Source organism: Juglans regia, chromosome 10 (assembly GCF_001411555.2).
Source record: "Juglans regia cultivar Chandler chromosome 10, Walnut 2.0, whole genome shotgun sequence".
Lineage (NCBI taxonomy): Eukaryota > Viridiplantae > Streptophyta > Magnoliopsida > Fagales > Juglandaceae > Juglans > Juglans regia.
The window spans coordinates 5,082,873-5,102,087 of NC_049910.1; the positions used below are offsets into that span (position 1 = coordinate 5,082,873).

The 19,215-nt window shown below is 36.3% G+C and overlaps 1 protein-coding gene across 2 annotated transcripts; it reads left to right on the forward strand.

Annotated features, from left to right (window-relative positions):
• The first annotated feature begins 14,157 nt into the window (after positions 1-14,157).
• Positions 14,158-18,396, forward strand: LOC108986457 (F-box protein At5g39250). Of its 2 annotated transcripts, XM_018959081.2 has the most exons (3): positions 14,209-14,385; positions 14,891-15,256; positions 17,279-18,396. In XM_018959081.2, the coding sequence occupies exon 3, from the start codon at positions 17,377-17,379 to the stop codon at positions 18,124-18,126; it is 750 nt and encodes a 249-aa protein (XP_018814626.1). In that variant the 5' UTR covers positions 14,209-14,385; positions 14,891-15,256; positions 17,279-17,376; the 3' UTR covers positions 18,127-18,396. The 2 variants fall into 2 exon arrangements, with proteins under 2 accessions (XP_018814625.1, XP_018814626.1); XM_018959080.2 differs by lacking the exon at positions 14,891-15,256 and having other exon boundaries at positions 14,158-14,385.
• The last annotated feature ends 819 nt before the right edge of the window (positions 18,397-19,215 follow it).

Here is a 19,215-nt window from a genome sequence, read left to right on the forward strand (position 1 = left end):
CGTCAGTGATATGCTCTGCGAGCCATGCATCTCGACCACCAAGTGGTTGGCAAACACCCCTTGGTCCGAGGTGTTACTTGATCACCCACCAGGTGGCAGACAACCACCTCCTTGGCCCACAGTCTTGCTCAGTCACCTACTAAGTGGGGGGCAACCACCTCTTTAGCCCAAGACCTTGCTTGGTCACATAGTGCATGGTGGACACCCACTCTTCTCAGCCAGCACATGCACCTTGCTTGGCCACACAGTGCATGGCGGGTGCCCACTCTTCTAAGCCATCACATGCTTGACCACACTTCGCTCAGCCATACCATGCTCAGCCTTACAATGGCAGGCGCCAAATCTTCTCAGCCATCACACGCATGGCCACATGATCCTCGGCCACACACAACTACATGCACCTTGCTTGGCCTCACAGTGGCGGGAACCAACTCTGCTCAGCCACCCCACAAGTTAGTCGACCATAAATAGTACGAGCAGGAACTTCCCAACATTCTCGCCCAGAGTCTGCTAGCCTAAGCTTGCCAGCATAACATGCTAGAATATAAGTTGCTTGCCCAAAGTTGCTAGCCCAAGTTTGTGCAGGCATGAAGCCTTTTGCTCCAACTGCTTAAGTAACAAATCAGAAGCTATAGCGCCCCCACTAGTTGGTGGCATTCAGCACCAAGGAATTCCCTCAGCGGTATAAAAATAAAATTAAAAACAAATATAAAACAAAATAAAGAGGGAGAAAGGAATGGAAGAAGAGTAAGCTAAGAAGAAATAGCTACCAGTTACAGGCAGCAAAAATTGACTGCAACAACTAAAATCCTTGGTTTGTCTCTCTCAAATGTTGTGTGAATTTTATTCATGCTAACAAAATTGCTTCCTGTGGTGCGGAACACCGACTATGTAGCTCTATCCGGGCACTACCCAGACGTCCCAATAAAACTCGGTCGGGACAAATTGTCTGGCACTAATATGCATGCAGGCACAATCACCTCACTCGGCAGGCAACTTCCCGATAACTAACAATCAGTGTTTAAGTGTGTGCCATGTATGTTGAACGTGCACCATGCATGAGCCATGCACAGTACACGTAATGGAGAACAAGTAACAACCCTTCCTCCAGCACTCATTGCATGGCCCATGGAACGTGCTCTACCAACTTGCTCTCTCAGCATGCTCCACCAAGTTGCTCACCCAAATTTTCTCGGTCTATTTCTGTCAAGCAATAATCGACTACAGTAACCAAACCTCTCCGAATAAATTGCCTAGCATTGCCAGCACCTAATTCTTCTTCATCGACAAAACATGACAACCCACAGGCCTCATCAACACATTTCCAACCTTGTGATTTGAGTCATTTATGCTAACCGAGTTGACTTTTTTAGCACGAAAAAGCATCTACGTCAGCCAAGCTGAGTCCTTGACTTGCTGCGACACAAAAGTTAGACACAAGTCCCTTAACTTGTCGACTCTCGCGCCAGCCTAACCTGGTCCCTTGACTCACCACGATGCATTGGTCTAGCTAGAGCCCCAGGGCTCGCCTATACGACCGGTCGGACACAAGTCCCTTAACTTGCTGACCTTCATCCCAACTCACCACGATGCATTGGTCAGTCTAAAGCCCTAAGGCTTGCCCACACGACCAGTAGGACACAAGTCTCTTGACTTGCCGACCTTCAGGCTGCCAAGCCGAGTCCCTAAACTAGCTGCGAAATTTAAGCCGGACACTAATCCCAGGACTTGCCCAAACAACTACTCGGACACAAGTCTCTTGACTTGCCGACCTTTGTGCTATAAGCTGAGTCCCTTGATTCACCACGAATGAGGGTTGGGCACCAATCTAAGGACTTGCCAGACAGTCATTCAGACACAAGTCTCTTGACTTTTCGACCTTCACGCTGATATGAATCCCTAGACTCGCGCCGAGTCTCACACTTGAGCCATAACCGCTGCTAGCGGGTTACCTTCGGGAACAAGCCTTCAGAGTTAACGGGACTCTGAGCTCCACAACCGCCTTATGCAGGTTACATTCGGGAAGGAGTCGATGGGCTCAATCATAGTAGGTTAGGAATGACTCTTTGTCCCCTTTTGGCCAGTTATGCAGTTTTTTATGCATTAACATGGGATGATGAGTAGCAAAGCTATTGTTGTGGTCTACAATCATAGCAGTAAGTGGCAAAACAGTGGCAAAAACCATTTTCTATGGTTTCTTGGTCGCAAGTGGGGGTGTAATCAGTCCAATCCGAGGGGGTCAAAGACCGAAAATCTTGGTCCACCCTTTTCCAGACTGGACTGGACCAATTACACCTATAGACTGGACTAGACCGTTAGTTATCAATCTGGTTGGTCCAATCATTCTTATTCGGTCCATATGAGCTAGGAACATTTTTTCCTCTTTTCTTTTTTTGGCAGATAAATTAATTCAAAAATTTAATTAAATGAGTAAAATTAAAGTTAATCAAGCCCTTTAATGTAGATTATGTAACTAATTTATTAAAAAAGTAATGAATTATAATTATATTTATGATGTTAATAGTTACTACCTTAGTATTTTAGTATTCATAATGACCTATATTAAAATTCTAACGTTTTATATATAGTTAATAAATATTAAATAATTTCATTGTCTATAGATTACTCATACTTACTTGCAACTTAGGTATCTTAAAAAATAATTACCTAATTACTTTAATTAGGTGTAAATACTAGAGTCTATATCTACATATAATAACATATATTATCATTTATTTTATCATATAATATACTAGTTAATTGATAACATATATTATTTTATATTTATATGGTTAATGTTGATAGATTAGATGAAAATTATATAATTTACTTACATAAATACTATATAAAATACTATATTATATATATAATAGTTAAAAAGTTTATATTAAAAAACAATTCGGTTTGGTCCTAAAAAACCACATCCCAGGACAGAGCCGAAAATCGAATTTCTCGGACACCATGGACTGAAATAGACCAACATGATTTTCTATCTAGTCTGGTCAGTTTTCCTGATTAGGATGCAATATGCACAAGCGAGTACTATTCACGTAAAAGGCAGTCTGTCCTTACATAAATACTTCCCGAGTCGCTAGCACAATGCACTACATATGTCAGGAGTACTATGTACCGTGCACAGGGGAGAGCACAGTACCATGCACGTCTCTACCACTATGCACAAAGAGAAACGGGAACGTGGGCGCATGTGCACTAAGATGCACTCAAGTGCACTGTACACGTGAACTATTGTGCACGTATTGGCCATGCATGGCACGCAGCACGATGGGTGCACGTCCTGTGCACTCGAGATCCACCTCGGGCTCACGTCATGGACCCATCGGAGGGAACTCTCGACCACCCAGAGGGCCGTCGGCACTCTCTACAATAGTAATGGTCACCGGCAATGAAGGCCATGCAACGTCGTTAGTGTACAACCTTAATTGCCGGTTTGATATGGTTTTATACAGTGTGCTAGTGTTTGAACGCTAATTGCATGGTTGAAGAAATCATTCGAGCAAAATTGTTCGAACGCGAATATTAGACCTTTGATCGGGATTGAATCCATTGGAATCACGTTCGATCAGTATTACACATATAATAGTTTACGGGACGCGGTATCATTCGCACCATTTCATAAACGCCCAAACCTCCAGCTCTCTTCTGCAGTTCGAACGCCAAAGAACCATTTCGGCTATCGTCGTGAACCACAACTTCGACTCAACAGGTAAACAACATACATGCTTTTAATGGGCTGATTTGGAGTTGTTTGGGTTGATTATTTGTACAAAATAGGGATTGCTTTTAGATTTATTTCTCACCATTGGACACCGTAGGTGGTCGAAAAACACAAGGTCGGGATGCCTCCATGCTCATCTCGGCCTTGTATGCTTATTATTTGTAGAAAAATGAAAGGAATCCACCAATTCCTGTTGTTTTAAATTTTTAATGGCCACTGAGTTGACTCAATCATAGCTAAGTTTGATATAGAAATAGTTTGAATGTGTTTTAAAGCGATCGAACGAAAGAAATCCATCGCCTTGAACGGTTTTATGTTCAAACATTTGCTTAAACAATGCGTTCGATTACATATTTTCTTCTTCGAATAACAACCAATTGCCCGTTTGAACAATATGTTCTACTTCAAACGTGTAGCAAATATTCGTTCAAATGGTTTATGATTTGATCGAATGATGTACACACAAAATAGTTTGTACTTGTTTTAGTAAGGCAATTTTTTGTAGGTTCATTTATAACATTTTATAACCAATTTTCTTAGTATTATTTTTAAAATTCTAGGTTCAAAATGGCTTATAGTGGAAAAAGCATGACAAGTAAGGGCAACCCTCCAGCGAAGAAATCTGAGAGATGACTGTATTACTAGAGCGATAAGTGAAACTCTTAGACTTTCAGGATCTTCGTTAGGAAGACGTTCCTGGCCACTATCTTTATAAAGTGTGGTTAGGAACCAATCATTGACCAAGAAGAGAGGATGGACAAGATCTTGCATACACGATCTTGATCTGGGGTGTATCGGTTACATTTTCAGTAAATGTAGTCGTCGATTTTCTTAGTATCGCTCAACTACCCACTGTATATCCAAACGTGGTGCCTAGAGATTCTACATCTAATGGTGATGGGGAGATGATTGAGGATGAGGGCACTAATATAGATGGACTCGATGGCTGTGATGATCATGAGGTTTGATAGTTAGTTATGAGTTCAGATCATGCTCTCCCTATAATGGGACCAAGAGCATCAAACAAGTTGATTTATCTGATTTTTTAAAGATCATGAACATAATCATTGCCAACAACATTAATCATTGGCAGCACAAGACTAAGGTTGGCATAAATCATGCACAATTTATGATACGCGTCGCTCATGGAGAGCCTATCGACCTAGCGATTTATATATTTGCTAGGATTAGATTATAGGCTCACTATATTACGACAGATATCTTGCCATTTGGGTTCTTGATCACACGATTTCTGTTAGCAATGGGGTTCAGGCAGATCATTATGAGCATGTTAGGGAGCTGATTGGGCCGATTAGCTCCTCGACCTTGTCACACAGTATGGGCCACTCGGAATTTCAGCCTCGTGCTCCTACTATGGACACGGTCTAGATTCAGGGAGATGCGTACCCAAGAGATCCTAGCATATCTGGTTAGGCCTCTACTATGAGTGTAATCAGTCCGATCCGGGAGAATCACAAATCAAAAATTTTGGTCCATCATTTTTGCCGGACCAGACCATTAGCTATCGGTCCATAAATGTTTTTCCTCTTTTTTCTTTTTTTGATAGAAAAATTAATATAATAAATTAATTAAATTAGTAAAATTAAAATTAAGTGATCTCTTTAACATTTTATATATGGTTTATGAATATTAAATAATTTCATTGTATATATGGTCAATGATAATCCTTTGGAAGAAAATTACACAATTAACTTATACAATTACTATATAAAATAATATATTATATATATACACATTCGGTTGGTCTCAGTCTGGTCCAAAACACCCTGAGACCAACCAATAAGACTATCAGTTCGGTTCGGACTAAACTATTCGGTCTGGTTAGTTTTTTCGGTCTGAATTGATAGTCTTTTAGCCTTAGCCTCTACTTAGGGGGCATCACACATTGCTATTTGTGACAAGATAGTAGATATAGTATGTGCAGAGTTTCGCACACAAACATGAGAGGTGATTGATGCAATGCGTATGGAGATTTGGAGTGCCATCTCCGACTTACGTATGGAGATGACTATCATTGCCAAGACTCAGTTGACGATCAGTACTAGGATGACTCAGATGGAGACAAGCCTAGTTGCAGTAGAGGAGGTGGTAAAAGAATTGGGGCAGAAGTTTATATCTTTTGTTTTTTTTTTTATAAGTTTTTTGTATGGACAATCAATGTTTTGTAAAATTAATTTAATTATGAATCTTCTTTTTATTTTGTAAACTAATTATTGATCTTTATTCTATTTATTCTTTAACTGTTATTTTTTGGTATAAATTAAATATTTATTAATAATTAATTAAGGCATTATTTTGACATTAAAACAAATAAAAATTATGGTCATGTTGGAATGCACTGTAGAAGCCTTCGAACTGAATTTTCAATCCCGCCAAAGATTTTCTCATCGATCCTGCCATATTTTCCATTCGAACTATATATTTTTTCGTTCGAATGGGTATTAGTACAAATCAAATGAGTAAAATTCATGTTCGAACGCTTATATTATTTGGAACAACTTCTTCAGTATCAAAACCAATCGATCGAATGAAATATAAATTGTTCGAACCAAAACTCCTTTTTCGTTTGAATACGAAAATAAAGCCTTTGAAGGTTAGTCAATTTCCCACTAAATTTATTAACTTCTCCTGCTAGTTTTACATTTGATCGTAACTAATAGCCGTTTGAATGGTTATTACATTTATGATCGAACGGTTTGTTACACGTTGGAATGATAATTTTATTAATGGAAATGAAGTTATTCGTCCCTAAATATCACTTTCGAACGTAATATTAATTGTACGAACGGTAAAAGCGACTGCCATCAGTATTTAGGGATGAATTTTAAATTTGGTCCCTAAAACTCATATTTTGGGATGATTTATTTTTCATCCCAAACAAAATTGTCCCAAAAAACAGAATTTGATTTGCTGTAGTGTCGATTCACAATACACGAGGATGTTTTAGTTTCTGTTTTGATCTAAGACGTGTTAGCATGCAATTAGGGCATAACAACAACCATGGCTTCGATCGACTGCTATTTAAAGTTTATTTTATCTTTTTTATTCCGTTTGAGTAGTTTTGCAAGAAGTGAGTACTTGTGAGGGGTAATTAACTATTAAGTCGCGTTTATTTATAAATTTTTACTGAGATATTATATATAAGTTGATCATCAACTTGACTTTGTCATGGAATTATATATATATATATATACAATTTATATTCACGAACATGCAACTCATTTATTATTTGAGCAAATTCGAGTTCGTTTAATAATTATTTAATTTTAATAAAATAAATTAATTTATTTATATTATACGCATTATATAAATTTCATGTACAAACTATAACAAACAAATTTTGAACTTTATAAATATCTTTGTATAATCTATATACCTATATCAATAATTATATATTAATAAGGATTCAAGTAATTATATACATATAATTATTAAGAACATGATTTTCTTATATTTTTTAAAAATATTTAAAGTATTCTAATTATAAAGTTAAAGATAATACTATAAAAATCATAAATTTTAAAAGAGTTTATAATTTAATTTTATCATATTTACAATTAATGGCTAGTTTAATCAATGAAATGAATCAAACTTGAATTTGACCCAGTCGGTCTGAAACATCTTATCGATCGAGCGGTCTTATTTGTTTATAGTTCTATATCCTAGAAACTCACGATCAGACTGCTTGCTATAATTAAATATTAATGTAGAACTCCTTCTACACGTCATAAAAAAAAATATATATATATCTTTATATATATAAAGAGCGTATCAAATGAAAATTTCTTGTTTTAACGGAGCTACAATAATTTTAATTGCATGTTTTCCGTTAATTTTCCGTTAAATCTGTTTGGGCATCGAACTTCACGTGTCTCATTAGTTGCTGTATAAGAATATTTATGATAAAGGAAAATAACGCCTCCAGCATCAAGCGCATCTTTGTATTCATCGCTCTCGTTTCATCTTCCACATGAGATTTTTCATTATTAAAGAGTTCACTCACGACTCATTAATGGGGAAAGGCAAGCTCGATCTTCTGGACAATCTCATCTTATCTAAACCTTCCGATCACTCCTGAACCTTCAAAGATATTTTCCCGCTCTTCCACTCTACTTCGTTTTTCTTTTTCATTTGAATTTGTTCGAGATTTTCATTGGTTTCGATTGGTTTGGCTGATTCTGAAAATGAAAAACCTCGTAGCCGATGGTTCACAAGATTTGGATTCGATGCGAGGTTGGGGGTTGTTGATCTAGAACATCATAGTTTGTGGTGTACTACTTCATTTTCTTTTTTGAGCAATCAACCCCGTTAATTAGGGTTTTCAACATAATCTGCAAATATGTTTCTGATTTTCATTCCCTTTTATTGATCATATTTCAAATCATTTTTCTTTATTTATGTTTATTTCATTTTTTTTCCTGTTCCAATACAGAATTTTAGGGGTTTATATAGCCACATGGTTGTTCTAGTTTTTTACGGTTTAGTTCTTGAGTGCCCAGGAATGACATTGATTTTTTCCCCAAGATTTGTTGTCCCATGAGGATGGCTAGCTATTGGGAAGTTAGTTATTTATTTGGCTGAAATCTTTCATATTTTAGAGCTCTGAGCATTTAGGTTTAGTGCTTGGAGCATTTTATCTATTTTCGCTTGAGCTCTGAGCTCTTATACATGTTTCAGGACAACAATTATAAGCTATTTCTTTCTTTATTGTTTGTTTCCAGTTGCAATTTGCAAATGAAAGCTTAACATAATAAGTTTTTCATCTTGTTCATACTTTGCCAGGAGAAGCTTCTAAAGGGAATGAAGAGGACAAACCACTTATGGGGTTGCTTGATGAGTCGAAAGGTATTATTGTTGAGTTGGATTTATTTCTTGCCAAAAGGATGAACTATTGAGTCCTATGCGTGTTACATGCTATCATTTTGCCTCCTGTTTTTGCTTTGATGTAAAGAGTTGTTAGTTTTCATTATTGCAAATCAGGTGGCATCAGAAAGTAGCATACCTCTATCACCCCAGTGGCTTTATGCCAAACCAAGTCTAAGATGGTATAATTCTGTTTCTTTTTGCTTTTCTTTTGGCAATAAAGTGACAGAGATGTGCAAACGTTATCTTATTTGGTGTCCATATTGGAGGTTATGATATATATATCTATTGTATCAAAAGGTGTTTTTTAGTATTTGGTGCCCAGTTGGCATCTTGACTACAAACTTGTCATTATCTAAATGCAACTTCTATTTTGCCATACAAAAATGTTCTTTGAAGTTGCTTGTTAGTCGGTGTCATAACTAAGTTGTTGGTAATCTCTTTCGGTGTCTTCTAGGGAGTATACAAGAGAGAACACATAATTACAATTTAGGAGCTATAAAAGTATACAAGAAAATCATGAAAATTAACCCCACCCAAAAAAAAAAATAAAAAAAAACAATTGTAAAGACCCAAAGAAATAACAATGGAAAGAGAAACATCTTAGCTCTTCCGATTAGCATTCTCAGTCTTCATAATTCTGGCCATTCCTTTCAAGCCAAATACAATACATGAGACAGAGGAATCATTTTCCATATGACCGCAATTTTGGGATTACCTGAAAACCTCTCAAACAATCCAGTAGATCCACCACCCTTCTAGGCTTCTCATTTGAATTTATTTACTTTCTTTTGGGAATTCTGTCATAGACAATTTGTTTTTTAATTTTTTTCCCCACCCATTCATCATCCCTCCCTATGGTGTGTACGCATACCCTTTATTTCTGAATTTTCCAAGGCTAAAGTGATAAAATAGGGAAAGAATTATATAACAAATGACTTAACAAAAAAAATAACAACATACACTTACAAAAATTATAAGCAGAAATGTTCAGACTCAACCAAAAGACCTGAACAAAAAAAAAAACTTAAGAAGTTTAATAACCATTCATCCAAAAAAAAAAAAAAGGAAAAGAGGAAGCCATAAAAGACTAAATTGAAATTTCTTACTTTTGAAATATGTTATAACCCTAACATATTTTACGTCTCTCTTTCTCTCTCGCTTGAAAGCTCTTTTTTTTTTTCTTGTTCTTCGCAAACAACATCAGATCTAGATGTTTTAGTCTAGAATCGAGAAATTCCAACACCTATTTTTTTTTTGTACTGACAGATCTATATCTATTCGTTTAGATCTTTTAGCTGTTTATTTTTTTTTCAACTAATGCGTGTTGATGGGTGTTGGTTTGTTGTTCCTTTTTTTTTTTTTCTTAGGTTGTATATATTGTATGTTTAACTTGGTTCGTGACAAAAATCATTTTTGTCAAACTCGTCCAAAACACAGTTTGTGACAATAACTTATCCAAAACGCTCATAATTCCATAAAATAGGAAAATAATTATATAACAAATAACGTTACAAAATAAATAACAACATACACTTACAAAGATTATAAGCAGAAATGTCCAGACTCAACCAAAAGATCTGAAGACAAATTAATAAGCATTGCAGTAAAAAAAGGGGAAGAAATGCAGAAAATACTATACTTCAAACATAAAATAAATGGAAAAAGAAGAAATTACAAATAAAATTAAGAAGTAAAACTTTTTTTTCTCAGAAAATCATCTGTAATAAAGAACAATATGCAAAAGGAAAATGCTAGTAATTGACTAAACCCCATATCTTTTCCATGTGCAACGTTTTCTATTCTCTGAATGTGGTGCTGGACTAAAATATTGAAGAGAATGGATTGACGCTGACTTAATGACTATTTTTCATTATCCTGCCAAATGCATGAATCTGCCTGAATCGAAAAATATGCAAAGTTTTTTGGATTTAATCTCTAAATTTTTTACTGTTCAGAAATAAATCTACTATTTATTCTGTCCGTGTAAATCTTTATTTTTCTTTCATTCCCGATGATAATTGCTGCGTATCTCGAGCAAGAGTTTTTTTTTTCCTTTTACAGATGCATGAATATGCCTGAATAGAATAAATATGAAGAGTTTTTTGTTTTTTCTATTTTTCTTTTTTAACCGAGATTGCTTTTATAATGAGATTGCTTTTATGATGGCTGACAGATGAGAATTTTATAGATAACAGATAAATTGACAAACTTCGTTAACTTTAACGGAAAATAACAAAAAAAGGTTAAACCAACAATTTCTGTTAAATAGACACTTTATATATATAAAGAGATAGATATATTTATATATATATCCTCTCACATTTTAAGCCTTAAAATCCGGATGTATATAGGAATGTAAAGAGGTTACCTAACGTGGAATGAAAACGCTTGAGGTTTGAGTCCTCGAAATCCAAAACCGTGGACACAATTACGTACCGATCGAGTGAATGACAGAGATTATAAACAGCCATCGATCGTCCAAATCCTTTTTGTTCTTCCCGAAAATTGAATCAGAATAGAATGCCCAAGTAAGCTCCGGCCTATAAACGTTGTAATTGGTCGCATCGGAACATGCATAAGCAAACATTTACGTACGTAAATGTTGCTCAGAGATCATTCGTAAACGTACGTACGATCTCTGATCTTTAATATCTAGCGGGCGCCGGGCCACAAAATCGGAACAAGAAGAAAGACAGATCTCGAGCTAGAGATCAAAGATCATGGGAAGAAGGGGACATGTTCTAGCTCTCCCATTTCCGGCACAAGACCATGTGAGCCGTATGATGGCATTATGTCGTGTAATAGAAAATCATGGTTTCAAAATCACATTTGTGAACACGGAAGTCGTTCACAAGCGAGTGGTGATCAGCGCCCAATCTCTGATGGATTCGCACATTGATTTGGTGTCAATCCAGATGGATTGGATCCTGAGGATGAGAGAAATGGCTCTGATTACCCCAAGTTGTGCGAAGCCATGCTACTTCACATGCCTGCAAAGCTTCATGAGCAGCTCGTACGACGTGTTAATGCAACAAGTTTCGGGGATGAGGACCAGATTACTTGTTTCATTACCGAATTTGGGAACAAGTGATCTCATCTTATGTTTATCCAATTTGTTCTGTTTTTATTTATTTTTATTTTTATAAATGACCCACAAAGGCTAAAGCTATAAGCGAGTTGATGAATTTTATGCATATGTCATTATTCATTTTCACACCCCACAATTATAATTTTTTTTTTATAAAAAGATTTTTGCTACTCATCATTCCCACACACCACACACCATACACCATTTTTTTTTTTTTACTTTTAAAACACACCATACGCCACATTTTTTTTTTTACTTTTAAAAAAAATGTAGTGTGTGGTGTGTGGGGATGATGAGTAGCAAAAATCATTTTATAGAAAAAAAACTGTAAGTGTGGGGTGTGAAAATGAAGAGAAATGATACTTGCAGTCGTGAGTGTGCAAGCACTGTACAGTCGTTTTGAAAAAAGTGAATAAATATGGGACCCGCATGAAAAGAAATTAGTTTTTTAATAGTGGATTCCACTTTTTTTCAAAGTATATGCACAACGCTTGCACACTCCACGACTGTACGTAACATTGCTTAAAAGTGAATAGTAGCTTATGCATAGAATTCATTAACTCTTAAATAGAATGCTTATAGCTTTAGCCTTTGTTGGTCATTCAAACCAACATTTAAATATATATATTTAAAAAAAAAAAACCAGAACAAATAGGATAAACATAAGATGAGATCACTTGTTTTTTGAAATATTGTTATATAAGGCCTGGTTTGTTTACAAAGATTATATGAGACTCATCTCATATAATTATTATAAATTTATCAAATTTCTATATCAAATATAATAAATAATTCAATTTTTTTAAATTTTACAATAAAAATAATATTTTAATAATATTTTATTCTATTTTTAACTTTTATTTTATCTCATTTTATCTTATCTGTATAACTAAATAAGAACTACGTAACGCTGCTCTAGAGTAATGAACTACAAGGAGGGATCACCCAGAATCGTCTTCTCCTTTCTCTCTCCAGGCAACATATCCTCCTACTATCGTTTTCGGTATAACCCCTTTCCTCCAGCCCGAATGGAGTGGAGAGTTAGCTCCACCCTCCCTCCCCTTGTCTGGCCTTTGTCGGACTTGTCTAAAGTTTTTTATTTTTTTGGTTTTCCATCAGTTTCCTGCCCATAGCACCAATATGCTTCGATCTACTATCTACCAGCCTTCTACCACCCTCACGCGTCTCACCAGCAGATTTTCCAGCCGTCAATATGTTAGACGGTAGAAGAAAACTAACTAAAAGAGGCGCGTATGTCTCATATGCGGCTCACACTGCGCATGAGACTCACACGCCACCACGCCATCGGGGTCAGCAGTCTCGGATCTATTAGATCCGACCTTTACTTTACTGTCAAGGGTGGTGCATGAGCTACAAGCTCCTCCACAGCCAGTTGCGGTCTTTCGCCAGCGATTCGACTCATTTTCCAGTTGTTACTTTCCTATATTCATGCTTTCCCTAACTAAGGATTAAGATAAAATGGTTGTGAAAATCTACTTCAACCTGTCCAACCCAACAAAATGCAGCACACATCATTTCACAGCGGCTTCTAGCCGTAGTCTTATAGTCTATTTATCAGGCTATGTAAAAATCACTTCAAGCGGCCTCCCCTTTTGAGAAATGGGTGGGAGCCAAACTTCTGGTTCCATATTTCTTTTTTCTTTTTATTATTATTTCGCTTGTGTTGTATTTACTGGTTTTGAGATGATTGTTGGAGACTTCCACTCAATTGTATCTTGTATCTTGTAATTCCTTAATTTATCAAGAGTAACGCTACTTTAATAATATTACTAGTACAAAGAAAGTTAAATAAATAAATAAACACTGCATTATCACGAGTAGGGGTGTAAGAAACCAGAAAATCAGTTGAACCGGATCAGACCGGACAGAACCGAACCGGTGGGTTTGGTTCGGTTTGTAACCGGTCCTGTGCAGTACCTGTTCTTAAAAACAAAAACCGGTCCTAAATCGGTGCGGTATAGATTTTCATATTTACAAAACTGGTTTAAATCGAGCTAGACTAGTACATATATATTTTTAATTTTTTATATTATATATATTATATGCTATATTTCTAATTAATATAACATGAAATTATAATTTTATTATTCAAATTTATTAATTTCATTAATAAGTTAGACACTACTTATATTATACTATTATAATTGAACATTAAATATTGGTAATTGTCAATAAAAAATACTAAATTTTAACAATTAAGTTTAGCATCAAAAAAATTATAATATTAAATATATATAATGTTACATGTATAAATAATAAATAAAAAAATCAGATCGAACCAGACCAAAATCTAAAAAATAGAAAATTTTGATTTTAATTATGAATCGATCTCTATGAATTCTTAAATTTTCAGAATCCAAATATACCGATTAGATTTCAAAACTTTTCCAAAATAAGACCGAACGGGACGGTTGCCCCCCTAATCGCGAGAGACTCGACAACTTTCAAACAGGCGTGACGTAATAAAATCTTTTCCCTTATAATCTATAATATTCCCGGCCGCCTCTCTCTCTGGGGCTTCACCGAACTAAGTTTCAAAAAAATATCTTCGAGAATTCCAATTTCACATCTATATGGCTTCGTCTTCGCTGAAATATTCGCTCTTTATAGCCGAATTCCCAAATTTTTAGCAGCTTCTTCGTCACGATCTAAGGTTGGATCTCTCCCTCTCCCTCTCTCCATAAATTTACGTATTTTAGGGTTTTAAAGTTCTCGCGTAAATTTCCTCGAATAGAATTTGTGTTTTTATTGGGATTTTATAAGTTTGGTTGCTTCCTTTTATTGTTTACGACTGTGAACAATTGTAAGAAATTATAACTTAAAAAAAAAAGTTTGTAAGAAATTATTTATAAAAATAAAAGAGGAATGGTCACCGATGGTGATTTGGGAATTTTTTTATATATATATATATATATTTGGGATTTGGGATATGTACTGTAGGAAGTTTTGTATTATGTTCGCATAACGCGAATAATTGATTTTCATTACAAGTGGCTCCAGTTTCTCCCCGTTTATTACTTCCCAACTATGCATGTTAGATTAGATCTTGAAACAAGAATGTGGCATCCGAATTACTTGTTTATGATGTTATTTGAAGTGTTAATTTTGGTCAACAAATAAGTTAGAGTGACTGGATTTTTTTTTCCCTTTTTTGTAAGAGTGATTGAAATGTTCGGACGTTGACATTAAGGCTCTGGACCTCTGGTTATTCTATACCTGTATGCATGCACATGGGTACATATGCAACTACATGACGGGATTACAAGCCCAATCCGTCCCTCACGAAATGTGTTGGGTGTTGCATTTGGAGGGAGCTGACTAATCAAAGTTTTGAGGATTGAGAGAAAAACGTGGAGCTTGAGGATTTCTTTTTTGGATCCCCTCAGACTGGACGGCAGCACCATCGTGCATTCTAGTTTTAGTTTTCAAGATTTCCTAGACCTAGGGCTGTGCATCAGGAGTCCAAGACCCCTTTTTTGGTCCGGTCTGGTCCGGAACCCGGAAAACCTGGTTCATCTGCACAGGTATCCACCCGGATTTTACTTAGACGGGTATTTAGATTTCATACCTGCATTTACTGGAATGTGGGTACAGTTACATAATGTGGTTACCAGGTTGATACCTGGTAACCATAACCGGGTTAAACTTTTTTAAACAAATTGAATTACAATCATTTTGATCTTCAAGAACAAGAGAGAAATTCTTCCACAGAGGGAAATACAAAATAATTCTTATCCTTGAATCCTTTTATTCTTTTGAAAACCGAATCCATTTCCCATTCCATTGAATCAGTTCCAATTATCTTTCATTTGATTTTGAATCTCATAAGTCATACATTGTGACATTTTTTTTTGCTAAATCTTTAAGTTTAGGAGCTACGTTGTCGTTTCTCTATTGTGCTCTGTTTGTTTGCCAAGGAAATGTTGGAAAGGACAAGAAACTGAAATTGTTTATTCTTTAGATTCTTAATTGTTTGGGACCTGATAAAGAAAGCAAAATCTTGACTGAACTGAGCCTGGCTCAAATGGTTTCCTTGGCTAAGGGTTTAGGATCCTACAATTATTTTTTGTCTTTTCTTGTTTTATTGTCTTCTAAACAGTAAACTGGGGCTTCATCTTTCAGTTAGTGCAGCACTATCACTTTCTAGCCCCTCTTCATCCAGGGACCTCCAACGATCTGATTGTAACTTGTACAGCCCTAGAAATGAACTCTGTGAGAATGCTTGCATTGAGCCTCTTACGGCGGCTGAGTCAGACCATTGAGTGGTGCAGTTGCGCGCCTCATCATGGTCGCCGCCTTCATGAGGGGGAAATTAATATTTAAAGTTTCGGAAAAGCTTGATTGTTGATATGCGACATCTAAAGCATAGGTCTACACTACTGCTCATTAAAACAAGTGGGTGAAGAAAACTGATTTTGGGAAATATGCCTTAGAAACTTTCTCATCAATAAAAATGATATTATCACTAATACCTTGAGTAAAAATATGAAAAATAAGTATGACAAGCATTGGGATAGTACAGGTAGGTTCAACTTGATGATTTATATTGCTTTTGTGCTTGACCCTCGGTACTATTGTGAAGGTTATGTGGTTTTGATTGAAAAAGTGCAAAGGGGATGATCTGGTGGATAAGATAGTGGCAAAAGTTAAGCTCCTTTTAAGCTGCTTGATCTCGTTTGATTGAGCAATACAATACATTTCTTGTGGTTGGTGGGGGGAGTTCTTATGTGACTCAAGAAAGGCCAAGTATTACTTTTACAAACATTAGTAATGAACCCTGCGTAGATTTGATCTCTGTACTTTTTTTTTATAAGTAAAAGTATATTAATTAAAGAATAGGCAAAGCCATGTTCAGTACAAAGAATGCCCTAACTACGTAGGAGCAATAGATACAAGGAAATCATGGAAATCTTGGCCACTAAATTAACGGCGATGGCCCAAGTACAAAGAGTTCTAAAAAAGAAAGCTTTTAGTTCCTCCATCGATCTCTCTTTGTCCTCGAATGTCCGTTCATTGCGCTCCTGCCACACACCACATGATGCAAATAGGAAGCATCTTCCATACAACCTTGATCTGTTGATTACCTCTTAGATCTATCCAACTAGCCAGCATCACCACTACTGTCTCAGGCATAACCCAACCCAAGTCTAGTCTACTAAATACCTCGTTCCATAACCCTCAAGCTGATCTCTTGTACTTGCATACCGCCTTTTCACTCAGTATTAAAATTATCTTACTTCCTGAAAATATTCCAAGATGATGGGAGCTACATGAAAGTTCATAGCTGTTCAGCAGGTTGACTTGGTTAAACCATTGCTAGCTTGATAATATCCTTTTATTAGGTAAACAGGCTTAATCTTTGAGGATGTCGAATCCTTAGTTCTGGCTAATTTATAGACTGTTGCCATTACTGTGATGTGTATTTGATTTCTAATGCATTATTTATATGCTGACATTTTTTTTGTTTACATTTTGTAAATAGTTCTTGAGAGCACATTTGTATTTCCATGATTGCTTGTTAATTCCTGACATTTCATTTCTTTCAGAGGGCATATATCTCAATCTACTGCTTTTAGGTCCTCCAACGCCATAAGTGGTTGCAGGGGCAGATCTCTCTGCTTGTATTTTCTGTTTGTAAACTTAAATGACGTATGAAGAAATTCTGAAGGTCATTTTTCCTTATTTAGAGGGCGTGGACCTTGCTTCATGTATGGCAGTATGTAAGCAGTGGAGAGACATAGCCCGAAATGATTACTTTTGGAAATGCCTATGTGCCAAGAGATGGCCTTCAATCTGCAAACGGCCTAACCCACCAACTTTAACCTACTACAAGCTATATCAAACCTTTTGTAGACGCCAGCATAGTCGAACTCTTCTCCCCCCAAGGCTGTCCTTCAATGATTTGGAATTTTTTATTGACATTTGGAACGAAGATAGATTATTGCTTTCGGATGTAGTCCCAGGTCCTGTTTTAGAAACTGGTATCAAGATCCTTCCCCAAGGAATCTGTAACATGCTTAGATTTCATCTGGAGGGTCCTGAGTACAAGATGACACTTCCTGTTGAGCCAAGATTCACAGTTCCTATGAACCAGACTGTTAGTGTTTCGGTGCTTGTGTGGCGCAAGGATTCCAATAGGGTTGCTCGCATCATTGATAAATCCATGTTTGATTACATAGATCGGACAGCACATAGGGCCATGGCATTTGACTACTTAGAGTTCTCTCCTTCCCACCCTTTCATTTCAGGTATCCGGGCATGGATTTCGTTACTTTTCATGGAAGATGGAAATGAAGGTGTTCTTGATGTTTTTGGGATTGAAATGGATTTCTGTGATGCTGCGACTTCCAAGGAAGAGGTTCTCTGGTTATTAGACATGCTTGATTGGAAGTGAAAAGGTTGGACTCTGTGGCCAAGAAGAAGTGGAGAGGAGCTGAATTGGATTGGATGGAACATGGACGTACTCTTCTTTATTGGTTTTTTAAGGTGTTTTGTTTTATTTTTTATTTTTATTTTTTGTTGGGAGAGGGGGGGTTTGTTGTTTAAGAATAATTGTAAAAACTCTCCCCCCTCCATCAATTACTTCTCTTGCACGTTCACACTCTGTACAATATTATATTCATGGCCTTGTTAAATACCAATAATTTCTGCTATTCCTTCTTGATATGCTATTTCTGTTGTTTTTGCACTCAAGTCTTAATTGGTATCGAGTCCCTTCTTGAAGTAACGTTAAGAAGATCAGTGCATAAACTCATAATCATTACCACTTAATAAAAGAGTGTGACTACATCTTAACCAAGTTTCAGAGATGCAAGAAGGACCAAGAACAAGCTTTATAACCACACTTTGCAAAGCTCTTACATTATATTGCTTTTTCTTTTTCGTAAATGGTAAGTAGCAAACTACAATGCCAAAGAGAAGATCCTTTGTCAACCACTTATTTAGTGTTGTGATTATGCGGACTTCTCGTGGTGCGCATTGCTCCGTATGTTCGGTGCTATTTCTAAAGCTAACTTCACACAAAGGGTTCACGAAATAAGCAAGCTATAACAAATAAATAATTCAAACATTTAACAAAGAAATGTAGCATCAAGTATTAAACAGAGTAGTAAATAACTTCTATTGAACTCTAGAGTCGGCCAGGAATCATTCTAGGTATTTTTTATTCTAGAATCATTTCTCGTAGGTCAGGAATGTTAAGTACATTCGTAACCTTATGCCCGATAAGAGAGGTTCAACATTATTATAGTACGTAGTTTATTGAAATATCTCAAAAATTAGGGGTGTTACCCTGTACCGTCCGTGCCCCTCACCCCGTACGGGCCAGGGGATGGGGTTTTCACCCCCGCATGGGCCTGGGCGGACTCCCAATCAGCCTTACCTCCCGTCCACTTTAATAATGGACTACAGTCCATTAAGTCAAAAAATTATTCCTGAGTTTAAAATTGATCAAAAACACATTTTTTTTTACCTAAATTGTAAA